The sequence below is a fragment of the Aquarana catesbeiana genome, linkage group LG07 (genome assembly GCF_042186555.1).
Source record: "Aquarana catesbeiana isolate 2022-GZ linkage group LG07, ASM4218655v1, whole genome shotgun sequence".
In the NCBI taxonomy this organism is placed as follows: domain Eukaryota; kingdom Metazoa; phylum Chordata; class Amphibia; order Anura; family Ranidae; genus Aquarana; species Aquarana catesbeiana.
This window is the reverse complement of record NC_133330.1, coordinates 317,289,291-317,317,096: the sequence shown is the minus strand read 5'-3', so window position 1 is coordinate 317,317,096 and position 27,806 is coordinate 317,289,291. Positions and strand designations below refer to the sequence as shown.

Genomic DNA, 27,806 nt, shown 5'->3' with positions numbered 1-27,806 from the left:
ATTGTTTATTGATAGTTATTTTGTGTCCTATTTTCTAGAAGTCCCCCCCCCCCCCATTACCGCTTAGGGCTGGGAATCTTTATCTCCATCCTCTCTGGTGGTCTGGATTATTCCATTTGGAGCAACCCCACCATGAGATTGTGACTTGGACACAATAACCCGTAAGTGATATTTATGTGAATATTACTTTTATTCTGTAGACCATCTATCCTTGATTACAATGGCCACCCCCATACTTGTTGGCATCGGGGACATTTAGCCTCTCTGACCCCTTGGTTTTTGAGGGGTTCATGGGGGTCTACCCTGCCCAAGCTTGGAGTGTAGGCCTATTTGCCCAATCACAATTATTATATTCATGTTTATCTGGGTAGGAGCCTTACCACATGTTGAATTTTTCTTATAGGTCCCCCTCTTTTTGCTGCTCTTGGCTGTTGCTCTTTAAGGTGTTACCATGCCTCTATTATTTTGGTGCCTCTATTGGATTACAATATCCTGGGGTTCTTCTGTATGTTGAAAGGCCAATACAAGTTCTGTGGACGTCTGATGGTGCATAGGAATTCTTTGCTCGAATCACTGCTTTTTGACATGTAAGTTTTTGTATATTGTGACAGAAGTTTTATACATCCTGTCAGTCCTATATTATATGATATATTTTTGTATTTCATATATTTACATTATATTTTACATTTTCAGAAATGACAAATTGTCCCTGAGGAAGATTATACTTAATTATTTTCGAAACGCGTCGGACTCTCACTCATGGATGACGATCATTTATGTAGTGGGATTTCTTTGCCACCACTGTCAATTACTGTAAACAACATTTGTGTTGCCCATATGATTGTTTTTTGTTTAAAGTCTGTTTTTTAAACTTTTTGTATCAATAAATTGTGGGGAAAATTTCATTTGGGAACAGCGCAACTGTCAGTTAAAGCGATCCAGTGCCAAATTGTAAAAAGTGCTCTGGTAAGGAAGGGGGTAAAATCCTCCGGGGCTGAAGTGGTTAATTTCTCCTGTGTTTAAATAACGCAAACTCAGGAGGCCTGTGTAAATCTAAGCTTAGTGTTACTTAAATGCAGCAGAGAAAAAATTTAAAGAGGAGCTCCAGTCTCCCCCCCCCCCCCCGAAAAAATACTGTAGCTGCTGACTTTTTTTATAAGGACACTTACCTGTCTAGGGATCCCGCACCATCCTCACCCAGGCTAGTTTTTCACTAGCTTGCATCCTAACTGTGGGCCACCGGCTATGCAGCTTTTGGCAGCAGACAGCAATCAAATCCTTTGAGCACAGATTGGGGGCCGGGGACAAGCTGAGCTGTGTGTGTGGGAAGTGGCTTCCCATGGTGGAACACGGAGAAGAGGAGGAGCATTTTTTTTACATTGATACATGTTCCCCAGGGCAGTGCCCAGCACCCCATGCCATTTGTGGGACAATCTCTTGCCTATTAGCCTTGAAAATGGCATTGAGGCTCCATTCACACTTGTGTGACATGTCATGCAACTTTGGACACAAAAGTTGCATGACAAGTCATTCCCCATGTTTTCCAATGATACCTATTCATATATGCACGACTTAAATTTGCAGCAACTTCAAAGTAGTTCATGCACTACTTTGGTCCAACTTTCATGCAACTTGAGGGCCATAGACTTCAATGTTAACCCTCAGAAGTTGCATGAAAGTTTTACCTGAATAAAATGCAACTTGTGTGCAGCAGTTGTCCATTATCACTGGTCAAAGCCAAAGTCTTATCCAAGTTGCACCCATCCAAAGTTGCATCAAAGTTGCACTCCAAAGTCGGCCAACTTTGAAGTCGTTCAAGTGTGAATGGAGCCTTAGTTGAGTTCAGTGTAACTGTGCTTAGAGAAAATTGGAATCTGTGCCTACACACAGGTACATTGAAATACAGGAGAAAGTGATCTGATCATTTTAGCCATATTGATTCATCTTGCATTTAACTACCGTACTTCTTGGTTTAACAGAGAGATGTTTTTAAAGCTCCAGGTTCCTGCTTGTGATTGGGAGGAGATAGCATTGATTGGGAAGACTGCCTCCTGTTCCCTGACATTCAGATCTTCCTAAAAGGTCAGCAGTAGGCGGTGTCAAGGGGTGAACACACACAGGGGGCTTGTGTAAATGTAGTCTTCACAATGTGATGCTCAGGTGTGAGTAGGCACCTTTTAATAGAATGGGAATCTTAATAATAAGTGTTGATGTGCTTTAGGAAACATGCTTCAAATGGTTCAGGGGTGAACTGGACCTTAGGGGTCCATTTCTAAAAAAAAAAAAAAAAATTGCTATTTAAATGTGTCGTCACTGCCATCTAGTGGCAATAATGTAGTATTTTTCTGATTGGTGTATTTCATAAAAAATGCTGCATTATGGTCACTAGATGGCAGTAACCAACCTAGGAAATAAACATATTAGGAAAAGTAAGGTGAAAAACCCCTTAGGCTCGGTTCACACTAGGACGACTTGTCAGGCGACCTAGGTCGCCTGACAAGTAGCGTCCCGTTCAGTACAATGGAACCGTTCTAATCGGAGCGACGCAAGTCGCTCCGACTTAGAAAAAGGTTCCTGTACGACTTTGGGGGCGACTTGGGGCGACTTGCATAGACTTCTATACAGAAGTCGTTTTGCAAGTCGCCCGGGCAGTCGTGTGCAGGTCGCCTCGGTGAGGCGACCTGCAAGTCGTGCCGCCTCTGGTGTGAACCGAGGCTTAGTGTTACTTTAAGGTTTTTTTTGGTTTTTTTGTTTTCTAAATAACAAACATGTTATACTTACAGAGTTACATAGTAGGTGAGGTCGAAAAAAGACACAAGTCCATCAAGTCCAACCTATGTGTGTGGTTATATGTCAGTATTACATTGTATGTCTCTGTATGTTGTGGTCGTTCAGGTGCTTATCTAATAGTTTCTTGAAACTATCGATGCTCCCCACTGAGACCAGATTCTTGCCGCTCTTACAGTAAAGAACCCTCTACGTAGTTTAAGATTAAACCTCTTTTCTTCATCTTCTTTTCGTCTTTCTTCTTCTTTTTGTCTTGTTAAACTCCCTTCCGCAAAAAAGTTTTATCCCTATTGTGGGGTCACCAGTACGGTATTTGTATATTGAAATCATATCCCCTCTCAAGCGTCTCTTCTCCAGAGAGAATAAGTTCAGTGCTCGCAACCTTTCCTCATAACTAATATTCTCCAGACCCTTTATTAGCTTTGTTGCCCTTCTTTGTACTCGCTCCATTTCCAGTACATCCTTCCTGAGGACTGGTGCCCAGAACTGGACAGCATACTCCAGGTGCGGCTGGACCAGAGTCTTGTAGAGCGGGAGAATTATCGTTTTATCTCTGGAGTTGATCCCTTTTTTAATGCCAATATTCTGTTTGCTTTGTTAGCAGCAGCTTGGCATTGCATGCCATTGCTGAGCCTATCATCTACTAGGACCCCCAGGTCCTTTTCCATCCTAGATTCCCCCAGAGGTTCTCCCCCCAGTGTATAGATTGCATTGCATTGCATACTTACCTGCTCTGTGCAGTGGTTTTGCGCAGAGCAGTCACGATCCTCTTCTTTTCCTGTCCCCCCGCTGGCGCTCCAGGCCTCTCCTTCCGGCTAGTACCTCCATAACAAGCTGCTTGCTATGGGGGCACCTGAGCAGGCTCGTTCCTGAGCCACTGCTCCGTGTGTCCATTTACACATAAACCGCGGCCCGGCCCCACCCCTGCTTTATCCTTATTGGCTTACTGGCTGTGATTGATAGTCGCGGGAGCCAGTCACTACCACTGTTGTGTCAGCCAATGAGGAGGGAGAGACCTGAGAGAGACAAGGCTCTCATGCACATCACTGGATTGAGATCGGGCTCGGGTAAGTATTAGGGGGGGCTGCTGCACACATGTTTTTACCTTCATGCATAGAATGCATGAAGGTAAAAAAAAAACCTTGAGCCTTTACAACCACTTTAACTGCAGCTGAGGGCTCTCAGTTTGTCAGACAGGGCTGTGCTGTGCAGCAGAGCTGTGCAAATTTCAGGACTGAATGGGCAGAAATCTTTGAGCAGGTGAAGCTGCTCCCCTATATGTATTTTATCTGTGTATTTAGCTGTTGTTTAGCTGCATTTTACTGTCTGGAATTCAGCTTTAAAACTCACTAAGAGAGCTGCAATATGGTTTATTTGGATGAAGTCGGAGCCGAAAATCTTCTCCGTTTTATGAAGATTTCTGTTTCCATGACTTCAAAGGCTTGTAATAAAATGAATCATTTTACATATCACAGCGCTGAAAATACTCTCGCACACATTGATTTGAAAGGCATTTGCATAATCAGATTTCAGATAAGACAGTACTGTTTAAATGAAGAGTTTTTTTGAGCATGTAAAAATTCAAATTTTACACCCCTTCTATTCAGATATTTTTTACCCCCCACCACCCTCCCCACAATATAAATGTCCTAATGGCTGCATACAATTGCAAATACGTACTTTCTATCTATTCCTCTGTGTATTGCCGTTATGGGGAAGAGATGTGAGAATAGAGAATGCAGCCTTGGGACAAGATGGCTTTGTTTGCATATCGTTCTGTATGTGTAATTCATGAATTTGCTGTTTTAAAGATTAAAAGAATTACTGTCCTAACTAATTAGGTTTAGGTAAGTTGTTTATGGTTTACAGTTTTTTGGTTTAAAAGGAAACTGTCGTGTTTCAAGTCCTTACCTTTATTTATAACAGTTTACACATAGCTTCCAACTGTCCCTGATATCGAGAGACTGTCCCTGATTTGGAGCAATGTCCCTCTGTCCCTCTTTCCTCCTCATTTATCCCTCAATTTGGTCTGATCTATATAGATGTATATAAAATGCACTTTTTATCTATCAAAAAGTATGACAAATATATTGGCGTATAGACTTAAATATTAATGATCAATATAGAGTAAAAAGGTACCATCATCCAAATTGAAATATGGAGTATTGAGAAGATGGAGATGTGGGGGCAGTTGCTGATGCTGACCACTACACATGACCACCTATCGTGGTTAATGGATCTCGGTACTCATACAATGACCCAAGGGTTAATAATAAAAAATAAAATTTTAATACAAATCAGAAAAAAAGAACCAACATACAGAATATTAAAAATTACACCACAATTAACAAACTACTAATGGGTTCCCCCGTAGAGCTTCTGTTGAAGTGGAGTATAAATGGTTTCTAACATCAAAACAAAAATCAGACAATAGTGAATCAGTAAATAATTATATGCATAAAAACATATCATAAAGTGTCCAAAAACCTAGGATGACCATATCACCCGTGAACTAGATGAATGATAAATAAAGTGAAAAAAAGTCCATCCATGAAGTGAATGATCTTCAATATTGTGCAGAAAGACTTGTGTTCAATCCGCCACCGAAATTAGAGGGTTGCCGCTTACCAGAAACCCATGATCTCCCACTACAGAGGATCAGGGGAAGCCTGTAATGGGAAATGCCCTCTAGAGCATAACAAATGAGGCCAAAACCTGGATTCGTTGGTGATAATATGGTGTCCAAGAGCTAATTATACTTCAGATCCCATCATGACATTCCCAGCTCGTAGGTAGATAAGTATGGCATGTAAAGATGGCGCCCGGCCATTAACTCCGCCCAGCTCTGATCTGATAGGTGGATGAAGCAACCACCTCAGAATCCCTGGACTGGGGGTGGGGCTTGTGAGGTTACTGGAAGAGAGAAGCCTATAGAGAGAGGTTTTACACTATCGGAGCCTCTTATATCTTTCCATGCCATACTTATCTACCTACGAGCTGGAACTGTCATAATGGGATCTGAAGTATAATTAGCTCCGTTTGGTGCTCTTGGACACCATATTACCACCAACGAATCCAGGTTTTGGCCTTATTTGTTATGCTCTGGAGGGCATTTCCCATTACAGGCTTCCCCTGATCCTCTGTAGTGGGGGATCATGGGTTTCTGGTAAGCGGCAACCCTCTAATTTTGGTGGCGGATTGAACACTCTTGAAGAGTCTTTCTTCACAATATTGAGGATCATTCACTTCATGGATGGACTTTTTTTCACTTTATTAATTATTCATCTAGTTCACGGGTGATATGGTCATCCTAAGTTTTTGGACACTTTATGATATGTTTTTATTCATATAATTATTTACTGATTCACTATTGTCTCATTTTTGTTTTGATGTTAGGTTATTGTCTAATAATTTGTCCACATCATGTAATGTTTAGCGCGATTCTACTTTTTTCCATTTCAAACACTGTATTTTGCTGCTTTCATGATCTTATATAACATTTCATTAGCACGGTTTGTGTTTGGGTACACGTTTTTGTTTTATTTATTTTATTTATAGCGCAGTTTCTCTCTTTTTTCTTTTATAAATGGTTTCCTCTACTGGTTTTGCGGTATAAACCGCTTCTTCGAGAGGAATGGTCTAGAGAACAAGTAATATACGGTATTTAGACAAAGCATAATTACATTTTTTTTTTTTTTTTAAGGCCTCTTTCACATGGACGATCCGTATGTCCGTTTTTCATCCTTCCGTTTTCGGATGAAAAACGGACATACATTCATCCCTATGGAGCGTCGGATGTCAGCGGTGACATGTCCGCTGACATCCGACCCCGCTCCGATCCGAAAAGTGTAACGGAGGAAAAACCTACTTTTCCATCCGTTTTCGGATCGGATCGGGTGACGACGGACACTACGGTCCGTCATCATCCGATCCCCCCATAGGGGAGAGCGGCGCTCTGACAGGTGCGTCGCTGCACAGCGTGCAGCGATGCACCTGTCATCTTCCTGCTCAGCGGGGATCGGCGGAGCGATCCCCGCTGAGCCAGCGGATGTTCACGGGGCGGATCATCACTGATCCGCCCCGTGAGAAAGAGGCCTAAAAGGTTTTTATTTGCCAGATGTACATACATAGAATAACACATTGCATGTAAGGTATATTGTCAGTTGCAACCGTCAAAATATAATTAACATTCAAGGGTAGTTTCGGATAAACATCCTATGATAAAGGATATATCAGTACAGGTAGCAATTTTTTTTAACTCTAAAATACCAGTTATTTTCTGTATCGTAATGCAAATTATCAGCAATCCAATATCTGGTATAAAACATAAAATGAAGTAAAAAAATAATAAAAAAGTATATATTTATATAAAGTTAAAGAACTAAACCAAAGAGGTATATACCTCCTAAACCATTTGTGCTGTGCGCTGTCATCTCTCCAGTCCCCTGGAACATGTTCTCACAATATCATCCTACCCAATCTATCATTCGGCTATATTTTATAATAAAATCATTTTAGATGTCACATGGTGTAGTTTCGTTTGTGTTTATCCATCTGCCCCATACTCTATTAAATTTTTTCTTACTTCCTCTTGCTTCATATGTCATTTTATACAGTGTAATATTTGCATTAATTAATCATTTCCAAGCTCCTAAGGTAAGATGATCCCTCTTTATCCAATTCAAGACAATCAGCTTCCTGACATAGTAAAACAATAATCTCAAAAACATTCTAGTATTGTTGCTCATTGCATCGTCCTCTATCACCCCCAAGAGACCCAGCAGTGGGCTACATATATTCGGAAGATCAAAGGTTTCTGCAACAAACTGGGTTACCTGTGACCATAAGGGTCGTTCCCTACTACAGTCCCAAACCATGTGCATAAAAGTACCTTCTGCCACCAGGCATTTATGACAAATAGGGTCTGCTCTCCTGCCCATCTTATATAGTCTGTATTGGGTGTAATACATTTGATGTAGGTATCTTAGTTGGATCAGTTTATCCCTCGCAGAGATGACCGTGGACATATAGGGGGTTAAAACCTCATTCCAATGAGCCTCAGTCAACTCTGGGATAATGTCTGCCCACCTCTCTCTCATTTTCTTCTCCCTCGGCTGTGTTTTTTCCATAAGTACCGCATAATAAGTGGAAATACGTTTCGTGTGGTCAGGTTCTGCAAGCATTGATTCAAGTTTTGTGTTTTCTAACAGAACCATCCCCGTTCCAAATTGTGCATGCGCAGCATGCCGCAGCCTGGAATAATGGAACGCCCATGTGTCAGGGACACCCATTTCCCTCTTCAATTGTGCAAACGTTTTAAATTCACCCCTCTCAAATAGTTGATGCACATACGTAAGACCAAATGTGGCCCACCTATATCCATCCTCCAAGCGAGAAAAGTCCTTTAGACGAGGATTGAACCATAGTGGTGTAATTGGTGATAGGCGTGGAGGTCCGTCTTGTATATGTTTTATAGAAATCTCAAGTACCCGCTTAGCTGATTGAAGTACAGTTACCCCCTCTTGAGTAGGCACCATCCCTCTAAAAAAGAAATTCAAAAGTGCTTCGTATGAGGTCGCGACAGCTGCCATAATTACATTTTAACAGCATATTGCAATAGAAGTTAAGATAGAGAGACTCACTCACCCGTTTGGACGAGACCAGATAGTGACAGGGCCCAACAAAATTCCCCCCACCGCAGACAAGGGGGATTGCAAATGACCGTCTCTGGTAAAAAGGTGATGATAAGGGTTAAAAATTACGGGAACTGGGCAAGGAAGGGGAAAGGTGGGGGGAGGGAGGGGGAGGGAGGAAGGGGAGGGGAAGGGAGGAAGGGGACAAAGAGGGGGGGAGGGAAAGAGGGAAAAGAGAGGGGGAAGAAAGGAGAGGGGAAAGGGGGGTTGGTAGAGGGGGGCAAAGGAGGGGGGTAGGGGAAAGGGGGAGAGAGGGGAAGGGGGGGAGGAAGGGGAAAGGGGGAGAGAGGGGGAGGGGGGAGGATAGGAAGGAGGGGAAGAGAAAGGGAGGGGGCGAGGAAGGGGAGGGAGTGGAGAGGGAAAGAGGAGGAAAAGAAGCAAGTTAGCGAACGAGACAGAACAGCCAAAAATTAAGGGCATAGTGTAGGAAAGGGAAAGGAGGAAAAGAAACAGGAGAGGGGAAGGAAAGAGGTGAAGAAAAGAGGGGGGGGAAGGGGGCAAAAGAGGGGGTGAAAGGAGGGAGGGGGGAAAAGATAGGGGTGAGGGAAAGGTGAGGGGGAGGGAAAAAGGGGAGTGAAGTGGTGAGGGTGTGGGTGGTGAAGTGGTGAGGGTGTGGAAGAGACCTAGCACCCCCCTCCCCTCCTTCCTACTTGACCCTACAGCAGCACTGGTTTGGTTTCTCTATCACTTTACCACACCACCTCCTGTAGTAACATTATTACTTTTTAACCCTTATCACCTTTTTACCAGAGACGGTCATTTGCAATCCCCCTTGTCCGGCGTGGGGGGAATTTTGTTGGGCCCTGTCGCTATCTGGTCTCGTCCAAATGGGTGAGCGAGTCTCTCTATCTTAACTTCTATTGCAATATGCTGTTAAAATGTAATTATGCTTTGTCTAAATATATTACTTGTTCTCTAGACCATTCCTCCTGAAGAAGAGGTTTATACCACGAAACCAGTAGAGGAAACCATTTATACTCCACTTCAACAGAAGCTCTATGGGGGAACCCGTTAGTAGTTAGTTAATTGTGGTGTAATTGTTAATATTCTGTATGTTGGTTCTTTTTTTCTGATTTGTATTAAAATTAGATTTTTTATTATTAACCCTTGGGTCATTGTATGAGTACCGAGATAATTCATTAACCACGATAGGTGGTCATGTGTAGTGGTCAGCATCAGCAACTGCCCCCACATCTCCATCTTCTCAATACTCCATCTATCAAAAAGTGTTTTCCAGCGCTAAACCCTTCATCTGATTTCAAAATTGCTGCATTTGTAAATTCAAAAAGCCAATATAAAGGAATAGTAGTGGTAAAAAAAAGCATTTGTGGGTTTAACCAATCTTGTTTTTTTTGTACAATTCTCCTTTAAGGGGGCGTGGCAAGGGGTGTGTCCTATGCCTGCATAATAGGTGTCCCTCATTCTCATCTCAAAGGTCATTTACATTCTGTTGGTACAAGAATGCGGACCCCTCAACCCCTGCAAATGGTGGAGTTCAGATGTATCCAGTGCAGCAATTGTTTAAGGCTCTATTCACACAGGCGTACTTAAAGTGGTTGTAAACCAATATATAAAAAAAAACAAAAACCTGCAAGACAAAGGCATAATGAGCTAGTATGCATCGCATAATTGGGACTGGATGAGCGAGTTTGGGGTGGAGGAACTTGACTGGCCTGCACAGAGTCCTGACCTCAACCCGATAGAACACCTTTGGGATGAATTAGAGCGAAGACTGCGTGCCAGGCCTTCTTGTCCAACATCAGTACCTGACCTCACAAATGCACTTCTGGAAGAACGGTCAAACATTCCCATAGACACACTCCTAAACCTTGTGGACAGCCTTCCCAGAAGAGTTGAAGCTGTTATAGCTGCAAAGGGTGGGCCAACTCAATATTGAACCTCACAGACTAAGACTGGGATGCCATTAAAGTTCATGTGCGTGTAAAAGCAGGTGTCCCAATACTTTTGACAATATAGTGTAGTGTTGGGACAGCATTTTATGATTTGTGATCCTTTTTAAGGCACAACGTATGTAACCTATTATTTTTTTTGTTTTTTGTTTCAGCCATAACATCTTGCTCTATGAAGATGGACATGCTGTGGTCGCAGACTTTGGAGGTGAGGATCCTTGTAATGATAAATGTTATCATCCTACAAATAGAAGGTCATTTAAAGGGACAGTCCACAGAGCCATATTGTCTTGAGACGGGAAGAGAATTTTGTCTTGGTTGGTAATTAAAAATAAAAACCCACTTAAATCCACTTGTGTATAATATAAAAAAATAAACGATCAATGTGATGGGCTATCTCCCATGTAGCAAAAATATGTATGTAGAAAAAAGAGGAAGAGGATGAGACCACAGAGGTCCCAGGAATGCAATCAAAAGGGAGAATCAACAACGTGATATGATCAATTATATGATTAACTTTATTGAAAAATGCACAAAAATTGAAAAAAATCCCACATATGCGGCACGCGGCCACACAGGTGAGATCTGTTCCTACACGATACCTACTGACAATAACTATTTGAAAATTATTTATATGATGCTGGCAGATAATATTGAAGCATGGGGGTTGATTTACTAAAGGCAAATAGACTGTACACTTTGCAAGGCCAGTTGCTCCAGAGCTTAGTAAATGAGGGGAGGTTCTGGTGACTTCCATCATCCAATCATGTGTAAGTAAAAATGCTATTTTCTTTTCTTGCATGTGATTGGATATTCTTGGAGCAACTGCACTTGCAAAGGGCAAAGTCTATTTGCCTTTAGTAAATCCACCCCAATGTCATAGCTCCCAACTGTCCCTGATTTCGAGGAATTGTCCCTGATTTGGAGCAATGTCCCTCTGTCCCTCTTTCCTCCTCATTTGTCCCTCATTTTGGTCTGATCTATATAGTTGTACATAAAATGCACTTTTTATCTTCCAAAAAGTGTTTCCAGTCCTAAACCTTTCATCCAATTTATAAATTGCTGCATTTGTACATTTTAAAAGCCAATATAAAGGAATATTAGTGGTAAAAAAAAGTCCTTGTGGATTTAATTAACCTTTTTTTTGTTAATTCTCCTTTAAAGGGGGTGTGACAGGGGGCGTGTCCTATGCCTACATACATTTGTTAGTAGGTGTCCCTCATTCCCATCTCAAAATGTTGGGAGGTATGCCAATGTGTCCAGATACAGAGAGTGTGCATATTGTGTGCCATCGTTTTAAAATCTTAAAGGAGAGAGACCTTTAGGCTGGGTTCACACTGTTGTGCGGAGCGTCTCGCAGCAGGGGGACCGGTGCGTCCCTGTTCACCGTTTCAGGTCCGAATTTTTGGCTGTATTTGGACCTGAAACGCACCAGAAGATGCACTCCATTGAGAGCCGGTCACAGTCTTCTGACATGCGAATTGGATGTGGGGAAACCCTCATTCGCACTAGCGTGAACCCAGCCTGAAGCGGGCCATAGATGGATCAAAATTTTACCAGTTCAGCAGAAACCGGCCATCTTTGGGCAGGCTGGTTGTACTGAAGTCGCTCTACCTTAAAGTGATTGTAAAGTCTAATAAAAAAAACAAACAAACAAACAAACAAACAAACATGTCGTACTTACATTGCAGTGGATTTCCACAGAGCAGCCCGGATCCTCCTCTTCTCGGGTCCCTCTTCTGTGCTCCTGGCCTGTCCCTCCTGTCGAGTGCCCCCCACAGCAATCAGTTTGCTATGGGGGCACCTGAGCCAAGCTGCAGCTCCGTGTGTCCATTCAGACATGGAGCTGCCAATCGCCCTGCCCCCTCTCTCTCCCGATTGGCTAACTGGCAGCCGCAGGAGATAATGGCACCGCAGCTGTGTCTCAGCCAATCAGGAGGTAGAGTCTAAGGTAAGTATTAGGTATTAGGGGGGTGCTGAAGAGGCTCACAGAAGGATTTTTATCTTAATGCAGGGGGGGGGGGGGGGCGCTGGAGCTTGGGCTGGCTTGGGAGGATCCTGACAGTATTGCAATTTAGAAGGAATCTTGCCTGAGAAGCAGCAGGAGGAAGGACAGTGTGAGTAAATCAGCATGGTCGTGGACATACAAAGGGGAGAGGATGCCACATGTAGGAAGCCTTTCTAGAAGACAGCGTTGTGCTTAATCTATCCTATGCTTTGGCCTGGCAGATGTTCGGAGCAGCCAGGTGGGCTGGTATTTCCTGCAGTTGGTAGAGACTGTCAGTGTTCAGTAGGAGGACAGTTTTGGACAGTAGCAGCCGCTCCATTTCAATGGGTTTTTTTTTTTTTCTTTAAAACATGATTAGAGCCCGAGGCCCTAATTGGCATCAAAAAGGGTGGGCTTGGGGCGCAGTCTTCCTGCTTCTCCTCCCAGCCAATCAGGAAGCGGGCCTTGGCCGAGAGGAGAAGCGCCGTTATGGCCGGAAGCAGAAGCAGGGGGGAAGCCAAGGAGGAGACACAGGGGGAAGCCAAGGAGGAGACACAGGGGGAAGCCAAGGAGGAGACACAGGGGGAAGCCGCCGAGGAGGAGACACAGGGGGAAGCCGCCGAGGAGGAGACACAGGGGGAGGCAGCCGAGGAGGAGACACAGGGGGAAGCAGCCAAGGAGGAGGCACAGGGGGAAGCAGCCGAGGAGGAGACACAGGGGGAAGCCGCCGAGGAGGAGACACAGGGGGAAGCCGCCGAGGAGGAGACACAGGGGGAACCTGCCAAGGAGGAGACACAGGGGGAAGCCGCCGAGGAGGAGACACGGGGGGAAGCAGCCGAGGAGGAGACACAGGGGGAAGCCGCCGAGGAGGAGACACAGGGGGGAAGCAGCCAAGGAGGAGGCACAGGGGGAAGCAGCCGAGGAGGAGACACAGGGGGAAGCCGCCGAGGAGGAGACACAGGGGGGGAAGCCGCCGAGGAGGAGACACAGGGGGAACCTGCCAAGGAGGAGACACAGGGGGAAGCCGCCGAGGAGGAGACACGGGGGGAAGCAGCCGAGGAGGAGACACAGGGGGAAGCCGCCGAGGAGGAGACACAGGGGGGAAGCCGCCTAGGAGAAGACACAGGGGGAAGCCGCCGAGGAGGAGACACAGGGGGAAGCCGCCGAGGAGGAGACACAGGGGGAAGCCGCCGAGGAGGAGACACAGGGGGAAGCCGCCGAGGAGGAGACACAGGGGGAAGCCGCCGAGGAGGAGACACAGGGGGAAGCCGCCGAGGAGGAGACACAGGAGGAAGCCGCCGAGGAGGAGACACAGGGGGAAGCCACCGAAGCTGCCTGCGACCTGGATTGGGGAAAGTGCGAGGCTGGTGGGCAGACGGGCGAGCGGCACAGGGGAGGGGGGGGGCGGCTTGTCCGCCGATCGACTGAGCGATTGGGGGGGGTTGATCGATCGACCAATGGAACCAGGGGGAGGGGGTGGTTTGTTTGCCACTACCCCTCCCCCCCCAAAAAAATGGAGCACCGGCTGCCACTGGTTCTGGAGCCTGTACATAGGAAGGAAGTTTTTCTTGTTTTGTTGCAAGTTAATCTGGGCATCCCATAAATCCTATTTCCCATCCAAGTTATCACCCCTAATAAATAACAAAAGCCAAGCTCAAAGGCTGTTCCTTGTGTCTGGAGAGAGGGTGGAAAATACTTGTTGCCGGGCGTTGCAGGAGTGGGGAACTCAGTCATCTGCAACACCTGCGGTGGGGGCGGTGGGGGGTAGTGCTACACGTATACCCAGTGAAGTGACTGGCCTCAGGTGATACGCAGAGATGAAACAAATCCTCCTACATGTTGTACAAGTTGTGCCTGTTTATCTGCAGCCCTCTTTTCTCTACATTCGTTCAAAGTGCAGAATTTGTAAAGCTTGTCTGAGCTGTCAGAAAAAAAAGGGGGTGGAGAGTTAAAGTCATGGCTGTCAATCAGCTGGAGCTCCCTCCACTGTCACCTTTTTTTTCTTGGTGTCAGGAAAACTTGTCAAAGGTGACTCATGCAGAAAGCAGAGGAAGGAGGCAGCAGACAGAAATGACACTTAGTGCGCTTAATTGAGACAAGTACACACTATAGAGGGATATGCTTTTTCATATTTCATGTCTGAGGTTTACAACCTCTTTACATATCCATTTTAGGTGGACTGAACTTTTGGGGCCCATTCATACTTCTCTATGTGCATTAGCATTATAACTTGTGTTATAATGCAACATACAGTAATGCATAATACATTTATTTTGAATGGCACTAAGATGCACATATACAGTAAAAAAAGTAAAGTGGGTAATCGTGCTTCATAGTGTGAATGGTCTTTGCAAAGTGGTTGTCAGAAATAGTGCAGTTGGGGCATATTAACTGCTCATTGAAAGAGAATAGAATGTCTTAACGCTTTTATGTTTTTCGTGCGTTAATGTGTGTTGCATTAAAACGTTTGTTAACACGCACAGCGAGGTATGGGAAGGCTTCTATGACCTTGCTTTATATAGTTACATAGTAGGTGAGGTTGAAAAAAGACACAAATCCATCAAGTCCAACCTATGTGTGTGATTATATGTCAGTATTACATTGTATATCCCTGTATGTTGCGGTCATTCAGGTGCTTATTTAATAGTTTCTTGAAACTATAGATGCTCCCCACTGAGACCACCGCCTGTGGAAGGGAATTCCACATCCTTACCACTCTTACAGTAAAGAACCCTCTATGTAGTTTAAGGTTAAACCTCTTTTCTTCTAATTTTAATGAGTGGCCACGAGTCTTGTTAAACTCCCTTCCGCAAAAAAGTTTTATCCCTATTGTGGGGTCACCAGTACGGTATTTGTATATTAAAATCAAATCCCCTCTCAAGTGTCTTTTCTCCAGAGAGAATAAGTTCAGTGCTCGCAACCTTTCCTAATAACTAATATCCTCCAGACCCTTTATTAGCTTTGTTGCCCTTCTTTGTACTCGCTCCATTTCCAGTACATCCCTCCTGAGGACTGGTGCCCAGAACTGGACAGCATACTCCAGGTGCGGCCGGACCAGAGTCTTGTAGAGTGGGAGAATTATCGTTTTATCTCTGGAGTTGATCCCCTTTTTAATGCCAATATTCTGTTTGCTTTGTTAGCAGCAGCTTGGCATTGCATGCCATTGCTGAGCCTATCATCTACTAGGACCCCCAGGTCCTTTTCCATCCTAGATTCCCCCAGAGGTTCTCCCCCCAGTCTATAGATTGCATTTATATTTTTGCCACCCAAATGCATTATTTTACATTTTTCTACATTGAACCTCATTTGCCATGTAGTTGCCCACCCCATTAATTTACTACTATGATATATTGCTGGCTTTGATCTCCTGAGGAGGTGGAGTGATGCACACGGTCCTTGTTTTATTAAGAAATCTCACTCATATGTCTGATAGTTAGATGATTAGTAACCCAATGGAGATTCCTTTTTCCCAGCAAAGGATTGTATTCCTAAACTGCATTTGGGTTACAATGTGCGGTGACTAACAACTATGGGCTAGCAGATTTCTTTTTTTTCTTTTTTTAACTCTAAGGTTTGGTTCCCATACATGTGAATTGGATGCCTTTTGAACCGCATCCGATTCGCATGACATGTGGACCGAACTGGCTTTCTATGGAGCCGCTTCATATATGTCGGGGCTGACCGCAGTCCGTTTTTTAAAAAGAGTCGTGAATGTTTTTCAGTCAAGTTCAGGTGCAATTTTTAAGTAAGAATTTAGTACCTGAATTGGTGAACAAAACCACACTGGACTTCTTTCAAGAATTGCAGTTAAACAACAGCCTGACATACACTATATTACCAAAAGTATTGGAACACCTGTCTTTACACATACAGTACTTGAACTTTAATGGCATCCCAGTCTTAGTCCGTAGGGTTCAATATTGAGTTGGCCCACCCTTTGCAGCTATAACAACCTCAACTCTTCTGGGAAGGCTGTCCACAAGGTTTAGGAGTGTGTCTATGGGAATGTTTGACCATTCTTCCAGAAGCACATTTGTGAGGTCAGGCACTGATGTTGGACAAGAAGGCCTGGCTCGCAGTCTCCGCTCTAATTCATCCCAAAGGTGTTCTATCTGGTTGATGTCAGGACCCTGTGCAGACCAGTCAAGTTCCTCCACCCCAAACTCGCTCATCCATGTCTTTAGGGACCTAAAGACATTTTTAAGGACCCACAAATAGAGCTTTCTTTTGGTGGTATTTGATCACCTCTGCATTTTTTATTTTTTGCGCTATAAACAAAAAAAGACCGACAATTTTGAAAAAAAAAGCAATATTTTTTACTTTTTGCTATAATAAACATCCCCCAAAAATATATAAAAAAAATTTCCTCAGTTTAGGCCAATATGTATTCTTCTACATATTTTTGGTGAAAAAATTGCAATAAGCGTATATTGATTAGTTTGCATAAAAGTTATAGCATCTAAAAAATAGGTGATAGATTTTTGGCATTTTTATTATTATTTTTTTTTTATTAGTAATGGCAGCGATCTGCAATTTTTATCATGACTGCGACATTATGGCGGACACATCGGACACTTTTGACATTATTTTGGGACCATTGTCATTTATACAGCGATCACTGCTATAAAAAAGCACTGATTACTGTGTAAATGACACTGGCAGAGAAGGGGTTGAACACTAGGGGGCGATCAAGGGGTTAAGTGTGTCCTAGGGAGTGATTCTATCTGTGGGGGGGATGGGCTTCAACTCACATGTCATCGGGAGCAGTGATCTCTGTCATGTCACTAGGCAGAACAGGGAAATGCCTTGTTTACATAGGCACTTCCCCGTTCTGCGGCTCCATGACACGATCGCCGGGAGACTGGCGGACATAGAGTCCGCCGGTCCCGTGGGCACGGTCATGCTGTACACGGCAGACTAGACCCACAAATTAAAGGGGACGTACAGGAACGCCCATTTTCCCACCGCTGCCATTGTGCCGATGTATATCGGTGTGCAGCAGTCGGCAAGTGGTTAATTGGGTTTAAATCTACATTAACCACTTGCCGACTGCCGCACGACTATATACGTCGACAGAGCGGCACGGGCAGGCAAAAGGACTTACAGGTACGTCCTTGCCTGCCCGCGGGTGGGGGGTCCGATCGGACCCCCCCCCGGTGCCTGCGGCGGTCGGCAAATCTCCCCCGGCAATCGGTGGTGAGGGGGAGGCCATCCATTCGTGGCCCCCCCCTCGCGATCGCTCCCAGCCAATGGGATCATTTCCCTGCCTCTGTATTGTACACAGAGGCAGAGGAAATGATGTCATCTCTCCTCGGCTCGGTATTTTCCGTTCCGGGCCGAGGAGAGAAGACTGCAATGTGAGTGCACACAGTAGAACATGCCAGGCACACAAAACACCCCGATCCCCCCCCCGATCGCCCCCGATCCCCCCCCCAATCACCCCCCCCCTGTCACAAACTGACACCAAGCAGGTTTTTTTTTTTTTTTTTTTCTGATTACTGTATTGGTGTCAGTTTGTGACAGTTACAGTGTCAGGGCAGTGAGTGTTAGGCCCCCTTTAGGTCTAGGATACCCCCCTAACCCCCCCTAATAAAGTTTTAACCCCTTGATCACCCCCCGTCACCAGTGTCGCTAAGCGATCATTTTTCTGATCGCTGTATTAGTGTCGCTGGTGACGCTAGTTAGTGAGGTAAATATTTAGGTTCGCCGTCAGCGCTTTATAGCGACAGGGACCCCCATATACTACCTAATAAATGTTTTAACCCCTTGATTGCCCCCTAGTTAACCCTTTCACCACTGATCACCGTATAACCGTTACGGGTGACGCTGGTTAGTTTGTTTATTTTTTATAGTGTCAGGGCACCCGCCGTTTATTACCGAATAAAGATTTAGCCCCCTGATCGCCCGGCGGTGATATGCGTCGCCCCAGGCAGCGTCAGATTAGCGCCAGTACTGCTAACACCCACGCACGCAGCATACGCCTCCCTTAGTGGTATAGTATCTGTACGGATCAATATCTGATCCGATCAGATCTGTACTAGCGTCCCCAGCAGTTTAGGGTTCCCAAAAACACAGTGTTAGTGGGATCAGCCCAGATACCTGCTAGCACCTGCGTTTTGCCCCTCCGCCCGGCCCAGCCCAGCCCACCCAAGTGCAGTATCGATCGATCACTGTCACTTACAAAACACTAAACGCATAACTGCAGCGTTCGCAGAGTCAGGCCTGATCCCTGCGATCGTTAACAGTTTTTTTGGTAGTGTTTTGGTGAACTGGCAAGCACCAGCGGCGTAGTACACCCCGGTCGTAGTCAAACCAGAACTGCAGTAACACTTGGTGACGTGGCGAGTCCCATAAGTGCAGTTCAAGCTGGTGAGGTGACAAGCACAAGTAGTGTCCCGCTGCCACCAAGAAGACAAACACAGGCCCGTCGTGCCCTTCCTGCTGCATTCGCCAATCCTAATTGGGAACCCACCACTTCTGCAGCGCCCGTACTTCCCCCATGCACATCCCCAACCAAATGCAGTCGGCTGCATGAGAGGCATTTTCTTTATGTCCTCCCGAGTACCCCTACCCAACGAACCCCCCCAAAAAAGATGTTGTGTCTTCAGCAAGCGCGAATATAGGCGTGACACCCGCTATTATTGTCTCTCCTGTCCTGACAATCCTGGTCTTTGCATTGGTGAATGTTTTGAACGCTACCATTCACTAGCTGAGTATTAGCGTAGGGTACAGCATTGCACAGACTAGGACACACTTTCACAGGGTCTCCCAAGATGCCATCGCATTTTGAGAGACCCGAACCTGGAACCGGTTACAGTTATAAAAGTTACAGTTACAAAAAAAGTGTAAAAAAAAAAAAAAAAACCACAAACAAAAATATAAAATAAAAAATAATAGTTGTCGTTTTATTGTTCTCTCTCTATTCTCTCTCTCTCTATTCTCTCTATTGTTCTGCTCTTTTTTACTGTATTCTATTCTGCAATGTTTTATTGTTATTATGTTTTATCATGTTTGCTTTTCAGGTATGCAATTTTTTATACTTTACCGTTTACTGTGCTTTATTGTTAACCATTTTTTTGTCTTCAGGTACAGCATTCACGACTTTGAGTGGTTATACCAGAATGATGCTTGCAGGTTTAGGTATCATCTTGGTATCATTCTTTTCAGCCAGCGGTCGGCTTTCATGTAAAAGCAATCCTAGCGGCTAATTAGCCTCTAGACTGCTTTTACAAGCAGTGGGAGAGAATGCCCCCCCCATCGTCTTCCGTGTTTTTCTCTGGCTCTCCTGTCTCAACAGGGAACCTGAGAATGCAGCCGGTGATTCAGCCAGCTGACCATAGAGCTGATCAGAGACCAGAGTGGCTCCAAACATCTCTATGGCCTAAGAAACCGGAAGCTACGAGCATTTTATGACTTAGATTTCGCCGGATGTAAATAGCGCCATTGGGAAATTGGGGAAGCATTTTATCACACCGATCTTGGTGTGGTCAGATGCTTTGAGGGCAGAGGAGAAATCTAGGGTCTAATAGACCCCAATTTTTTCAAAAAAGAGTACCTGTCACTACCTATTGCTATCATAGGGGATATTTACATTCCCTGAGATAACAGTAAAAATGATTAAAAAAAAAAAAAAAATGAAAGGAACAGTTTTAAAATAAGATAAAAAAGCAAAAAAATAATAAAGAAAAAAAAAAAAAAAAAAAAAAAAAAAGCACCCCTGTCCCCCCTGCTCTCGCGCTAAGGCGAACGCAAGCGTCGGTCTGGCGTCAAATGTAAACAGCAATTGCACCATGCATGTGAGGTATCACCGCGACGTCAGATCGAGGGCAGTAATTTTAGCAGTAGACCTCCTCTGTAAATCTAAAGTGGTAACCTGTAAAGGCTTTTAAAGGCTTTTAAAAATGTATTTATTTTGTTGCCACTGCACGTTTGTGCGCAATTGTAAAGCATGTCATGTTTGGTATCCATGTACTCGGCCTAAGATCATCTTTTTTATTTCATCAAACATTTGGGCAATATAGTGTGTTTTAGTGCATTAAAATGTAAAAAAGTGTGTTTTTTCCCCAAAAAATGCGTTTGAAAAATCGCTGCGCAAATACTGTGTGAAAAAAAAAAATTAAACACCCACCATTTTAATCTGTAGGGCATTTGCTTTAAAAAAATATATAATGTGTGGGGGTTCAAAGTAATTTTCTTGCAAAAAAAAATAATTTTTTCATGTAGTCAAAAAGTGTCAGAAAGGGCTTTGTCTTCAAGTGGTTAGAAGAGTGGGTGATGTGTGACATAAGCTTCTAAATGTTGTGCATAAAATGCCAGGACAGTTCAAACCCCCCCCCAAATGACCCCATTTTGGAAAGTAGACACCCCAAGCTATTTTCTGAGAGGCATGTCGAGTCCATGGAATATTTTATATTGTGACACAAGTTGCGGGAAAGAGACAAATTTTTTTTTTTTTTTTTTTTGCACAAAGTTGTCACTAAATTATATATTGCTCAAACATGCCATGGGAATATGTGAAATTACACCCCAAAATACATTCTGTTGTTTCTCCTGAGTACGGGGATACCACATGTGTGAGACTTTTTGGGAGCCTAGCCGCGTATGGGACCCCGAAAACCAAGCACCGCCTTCAGGCTTTCTAAGGGCGTAAATTTTTGATTTCACTCTTCACTGCCTATCACAGTCTCGGAGGCCATGGAATGCCCAGGTGGCACAAACCCCCCCAAAATGACCCCATTTTGGAAAGTAGACACCCAAAGCTATTTGCTGAGCAGTATAGTGAGTATTTTGCACACCTCACTTTTTGTCACAAAGTTTTGAAAATTAAAAAAAGAAAAAAAAAATGTATTTTTTTTTGTCTTTCTTCATTTTCAAAAACAAATGAGAGCTGCAAAATACTCACCATGCCTCTCAGCAAATAGCTTGGGGTGTCTACTTTCCAAAATGGGGTCATTTGGGGGGGGTTTGTGCCACCTGGGCATTCCATGACCTCCGAAACTGTGATAGGCAGTGAAGAGTGAAATCAAAAATGTACACCCTTAGAAATCCTGAAGGCGGTGATTGGTTTTCGGGGTCCCGTACGCGGCTAGGCTCCTAAAAAGTCCCACACATGTGGTATCCCCGTACTCAAGAGAAGCAGCAGAATGTATTTTGGGGTGCAATTCCACATATGCCCATGACCTGTGTGAGCAATATATCATTTAGTGACAACTTTGTGCAAAAAAAAAAAAAAAAAAATAATAAATTGTCACTTTCCCGCAACTTGTGTCAAAATATAAAATACTCCATGGACTCAACATGCCTCTCAGCAAATAGCTTGGGGTGTCTACTTTCCAAAATGGGGTCATTTGGGGGGGGTTTGTGCCATCTGGGCATTTTATGGCCTTCAAAACTGTGATAGGTAGTGAGGAGTAAAATCAAAAATGTACGCCCTTAGAAATCCTGAAGGCAGTGATTGGTTTTCGGGACCCCGTATGCGGCTAGGCTCCCAAAAAGTCTCATACTCAGGAGAAGCAGCTAAATGTATTTTGGGGTGCAATTCCACATATGCCCATGGCCTGTGTGAGCAATATATCATTTAGTGACAACTTTTTGTAATTTTTTTTTTTTTTTTTTGACATTATTCAATCACTTGGGACAAAAAAAATGAATATTCAATGGGCTCAACATGCCTCTCAGCAATTTCCTTGGGGTGTCTACTTTCCAAAATGGGGTCATTTGTGGGGGTTTTGTACTGCCCTGCCATTTTAGCACCTCAAGAAACGACATAGGCAGTCATAAATTAAAGGCTGTGTAAATTCCAGAAAATGTACCCTAGATTGTAGGCGCTATAACTTTTGCGCAAACCAATAAATATACGCTTATTGACATTTTTTTTACCAAAGACATGTGGCTAAATACATTTTGGCCTAAATGTATGACTAAAATTGAGTTTATTGGATTTTTTTTAGAACAAAAAGTAGAAAATATCATTTTTTTTCAAAATTTTCGGTCTTTTTCCGTGTATAGCGCAAAAAATAAAAACGGCAGAGGTGATCAAATACCATCAAAAGAAAGCTCTATTTGTGGGAAGAAAAGGACGCAAATTTCGTTTGGTTACAGCATTGCATGACCGCGCAATTAGCAGTTAAAGCGACGCAGTGCCAAATTGTAAAAAGTGCTCTGGTCAGGAAGGGGGTAAATCCTTCCGGGGCTGAAGTGGTTAAAGTGGCCCTGCACCCTAAATGCACTACTTTTCCCTGCGTTATCCCCTCTCCCTCTGTCACTTTTTTTTTTTTTTCTTACCTAAAAGTGCAATGCAGCAGTTCCGGTACTTCTTTCTTCCCTGCCTAGGCAAGAATGCCTCCTACACCCCCCCCCCCCCCCCCCCATTCTACTCATGTGACACATTTTAACACTTGGAAAGAGGAAATGGTGCAACTAACACAACACTACAATACACAACACATAAACACAAGCATATTCTAGTACAGCAAAGGTTTAATAAGTATCAGCATATTAGCACACAGAAAAAACATGAATTGTTCACACCAGAATGGTGCTGTATTATGCAGGTTGTCCTGTGATCACACCATACTTATTATTTTTTTTAGGAGCATGCAAAAAAAAACTATATTTAACAAAATTATGGCTTAGGGATTTTTTCTTCTCTTTGTCTCTGTAGAATTCTTTCCCAACAGCTGTCACAGACATGACATTTCCAAGGGCAAACCTATTAAAATTCCACTTATTTTTGTCTATTGAACAAATTAGCATTTTTCAAACAAAATAATAATTTATTACATTCAAAAAAACGAAGTTTATCAGCCATTGGCCTCCTTGGGGAGGGTCATTTTTTTTTTTTTTTTTAAGGAAAAATGTTATTACACATTTCCTTTAATGCAAAACAAAGCTAGGCAATACAGGTTCATCATGTAAGTATATTGCAGCACGCCTTCAGAGTGCGACTCCTTCAGTGGAACAATAACTGAAACGTCTTCCAGCGCTGTGTGTCTTGAATTAAATAAAATGTTCCATGTATGTGACTTCACCATTCAACTTGATATGATATAAGTGAGACCCTTATGAGTGCCAAATTATTCACCACCATCGGATTTAGATCAAGGGCTTTGAAAAAGTATTCATACCCCTTATCATTTTCCAAATTTTGTCATGTTACAACCAAAAACATAAATGTATTTTATTGGGATTTTATGTGATAGACCAACACAAAGTGGCGCATAATTGTGAAGTGGAAGGAAAATGATAAATGCTTTTCAAAAATGTTTAGAAATAAATATGTGAAAAGTGTGGGGTACATTTGTATTCAGCCCCCCTGAGTCAATACTTTGTAGAACCGCCTTTCACTGCAATTACAGCTACAAGTCTTTTTGGGGATGTCTCTACCAGCTTTGCACATCTAGAGAGGGACATTTTTGCCCATTCTTCTGGAGAGCATCTGTGAACAGCATTTTTAAAGTCTTGCCACAATTAGATTTAGGTCTGAACTTTGACTGGGTCGTTCTAACACATGAATATGCTTTGATTTAAACCATTCCATTGTAGCTCTGGCTGTATGTTTAGGTTTGTTGTCCTGCTGGAAGGTGAACCTCCGCCCCAGTCTCAAGTATTTTGCAGACTCTAATGCCCCATACACACGAGCACACGAGCGGACTGTCCGGCAGAAAAGGTCCGATGGAACGATTCCGTCGGACATTCCGATGGTGTGTGGGCTTCATCTGACCAAATCCGTTCGTCTGTATGCTAGTCCGATGGACAAAAAAGGACGCAAGGGCACCTATTAGCTACTGGCTATGAACTTCCTTATTCTAGTCCGGTCGTACGTCATTACATTCGAAACAATCTAACTTTTGTGTGATCGTGTGTAGGCAAGTCCATTTCGTTGGGACTCCGTTGCAACTCTGCCGCAACTCCGTCAGAACTCCATCGAAAGGTCCTTCGGGGTTCTGGTGGATGAGAAGTCCGTTCGTGTGTACGCGGCATTACAGGTTTTCTTCTAAGATTGCCCTGCATTTGGCTCCATCCATCTTCCCATCAACTCAGACCAGATTCCCTGCCCCTGCTGAAGAAACGCATCCCCACAACATGATGCTGCCACCACCATGTTTCACAGTGGGGATGGTGTGTTCAGGGTGATGGGAAATGTTAGTTTTCCGCCACACATAGCATTTTGCTTTTAGGCCAAAAAGTTCAGTTTTGGTCTCATCTGACCAGAGAACCTTCTTCCACATGTTTGCTATGTCCCCCACATGGCTTCTCACAAACTGCAAACAGGATTTCCTATGGCTTTCTTTCAACAATGACTTTCTTCTTGCCACTCTTTCATAAAGGCCAGATTTGTGGAGAGCACGACTAATAGTTGTCCTGTGGACAGATTCTCCCACCTGAGCTGTGGATCTCTGCAGCTCCTCCAGAATTACCATGGGCCTCTTGGCTGCTTCTCTGATGAACGCTCTCCTTGCCTGGCCTGTCAGTTTAGGTGGACGGCCATGTCTTGGTAGGTTTGCAGTTGTGCCATACTCTTTCCATTTTCAGATGATGGATTGAACAGTGCTCCGTGAGAGGTTCAAAGCTTGCGATATTTTTTTATAACCTAACCCTGCTTTAAACTTCTCCACAACTTTATCCCTGACCTGTCTGGTATGTTCCTTGGCCTTCTTGATGCTGTTTGTTCACTAAGGTTCTCTAACAAACCTCTGAGGGCTTCACATAACAACTGTATTTATTCTGAGATTAAATTATACACAGGACTCTATTTACTAATAAGGTTACTAAAAAGGTGACTTCTGAAAGCAATTGGTTCCACTAGATTTTAATTAGGGGTATCAGAGTAAAGTGGGCTGAATATGAATGCACGCCACACTTTTCACATATTTATTTGTAAAAAATTTTGAAAACCATTTATCATTTTCCTTCCACTTCACAATGATGTGCCACTTTGTTTTGGTCTTTAACATAAAATTCCAATAAAATACATTCATGTTTTTGGTTGTAACATGAGGGCATAAATACTTTTTCAAGGCACTGTACCAGACAGATGAACCCCTAGCATTCAGTATGCACCTAAGTATGGTACAATCTCCATACAGGATTCAGGAATGGACTGCATCCACCTCTTCCACTTCCAGTACTGCATCAAATCACAGATGTCCGCAAAGTAGAAAAATAATGCTCCAAATTCCACTTTTTTTTTTTCTACTGAACAAATTTGCATTTAAAATAATAATTACATTCAAAAAATGAATGTATGGGCCATTGGCCTCCTCGGGGAGGAACTTTTTTTTTTTTTTCAAGAAGCTTTATTTGATAAATGCATATACTTCGATTTAAATAACAAACATTTAGAGAAGTATTCTGTATAGAGAAGGTATTGTGTAAGAGATACAATGATTGCAATTTCTTTCTCATATCCATTAATAACAAAGTCAACCGTAAATGTTTTAAAGAACTTGTCCCAAATGCAATTAGGAAGACTTTTAAAGAGACTCACCCTACAGCTAGGAATGTATACCTGTGAATTTGGTTGCAGTGTTTAACATACACCCAAATTTTCCAGAACTTAGAGGGGGTGTCTTTTGGCTGATATACGAGTTACTCTACATCAGCAATTCTTTGTACACGCTTGAACCATTCTGCTATGGTTGGAGGTTCCTGGGAGCGCCAGTGAGATGGGACACATAGTTTGACCATATTAATAAGGTGCATTGCCAGGGAGTGAAAATAGATTTTGGGATGGAGGAGTGGTGAAGTAGGAATTGGGCTGGGAAATAGTCAAGCGGGAGGGTTGAGATTTTGCAAGTGAGTTTGTGGACTTCCTCTCAAAATGGTTGGATTAACCACATCAGCCCCGGACCATTTGGCTGGCCAAAGACCAGAGCACTTTTTGCAATTCGGCACTGCGTCGCTTTAACTGACAATTGCGTGGTCGTGCGACGTGGCTCCCAAACAAAATTGACGAGTGGTATTTGATCACCTCTGCGGTTTTTATTTTTTGCGCTATAAACAAAAAAATAGCGACAATTTTGAAAAAAACGCATTATTTTTTACTTTTTGCTATAATAAATATCCCCAAAAATATATAACAAAACATTTTTTTCCTCAGTTTAGGCCGATATGTATTCTTCTACATATTTTTGGTAAAAAAAATCGCAGTAAGCATTTATTGATTGGTTTGCGCAAAAGTTATAGCGTCTACAAAATAGGGCATAGTTTTATGGCATTTTTATTAATAATTTTTTTTTTTTACTAGTAATGGTGGCGATCAGCAATTTTTATCGTGACTGTGACATTATGGCGGACAGATCGGGCACTTTTGGCGCTATTTTGGGACCATTCACATTTGTACAGCGATCAGTGCAATTAAAAATGCATTGATTACTGTGTAAATGTGACTGGCAGTGAAGGGGTTAACCACTAGGGGGCAGTGAAGGGGTTAAGTGTGTCCTAGGGAGTGTTTCTAACTGTGGGGGGGGGCTGTGTGTGACATGGCACTGATCACCGCTCCCGATTACAGGGAGTGTCATTAGGCAGAACAGGGAAATGCTTGTTTACATCAGCATTTCCCCGTTCTTCCTCTCTGTGAGACGATCGCAGGTATCCCTGCGGACATCGAGTCCGCGAGACCCGCAATCACGCTCACGGAGCTCCCGGCGGGCGTGTGCCCGCAAGCCGCCTCTTAAAGGGCAACGTATAGGTACGTTAATCTGCCTGTATGTGCCCTTCTGCCGCAGTATATCTGTGTGGGGCAGTCGGGAAGCGGTTAAGGGGCATGTCCACCATATATGTAGGAGTAAGCCCAATTCTTTGTTACACTGCCAGCAGTTAGGAGAGATCGAGGAAGTGAATTTATGTATTCTGAGTAGAGTCCTATACCACCTGGATAATATTTTGTAGCTGTTTTCTTGTGTGGAGACATTGACTGAGCCCTTGTCAATGTAATTGAAAAATTTTTCCCAGTCTTGGTTTGAGAGGTTTATCTCCAGCTCCTGTTCCCATTTACTGCTGGCTGGGTTTGATTTAGGGTTATGGTCGGCGAACAGTATAAAGTATATGTCTGAGATTAAATGCCTTTGTGGCTCTGATTTTGAGCATATTGTTTCGAATGGTGTGTGTTGGTGTGTCCATTTAGAAATGAGTTGGAGTTTACTCAGGAACTGTTGGATCTGTGCGTACGTCCAAAATGGAAAGTAGTGGTTAGGGATGTAAAATCGGGTAGAGACAGAAGACGTCCTTTGTTGAAGAAGTGTTCTGAAAGACCGTTGAGTGGGACAAGCTGTCAGATAGAAAGGAGTTAGCCATACCGGGCAGAAATTCTGGGTTTTGTCTAATTGGGGTTAAAGGTCCCAGAGAAGATGAGACCTTGTATTTGCGACATGCTTCATGGAAATCGAGTAGGGTGGTTCCTATCAAAGAGTGTGTTTTGCATGATAG

General features: G+C 43.5%; 1 protein-coding gene across 1 annotated transcript in view; it reads left to right on the top strand.

Moving 5' to 3' along the window:
• Window positions 1–27,806, top strand: part of TNNI3K (TNNI3 interacting kinase) — a 459,065-nt gene that overhangs the window by 186,734 nt on the left and 244,525 nt on the right. Inside the window, exon 18 of the mRNA XM_073592079.1 lies at window positions 10,546–10,598. Within this exon, the coding sequence (XP_073448180.1) occupies window positions 10,546–10,598 (53 nt within the window). The remainder of the gene's footprint in view (window positions 1–10,545; window positions 10,599–27,806) is intronic.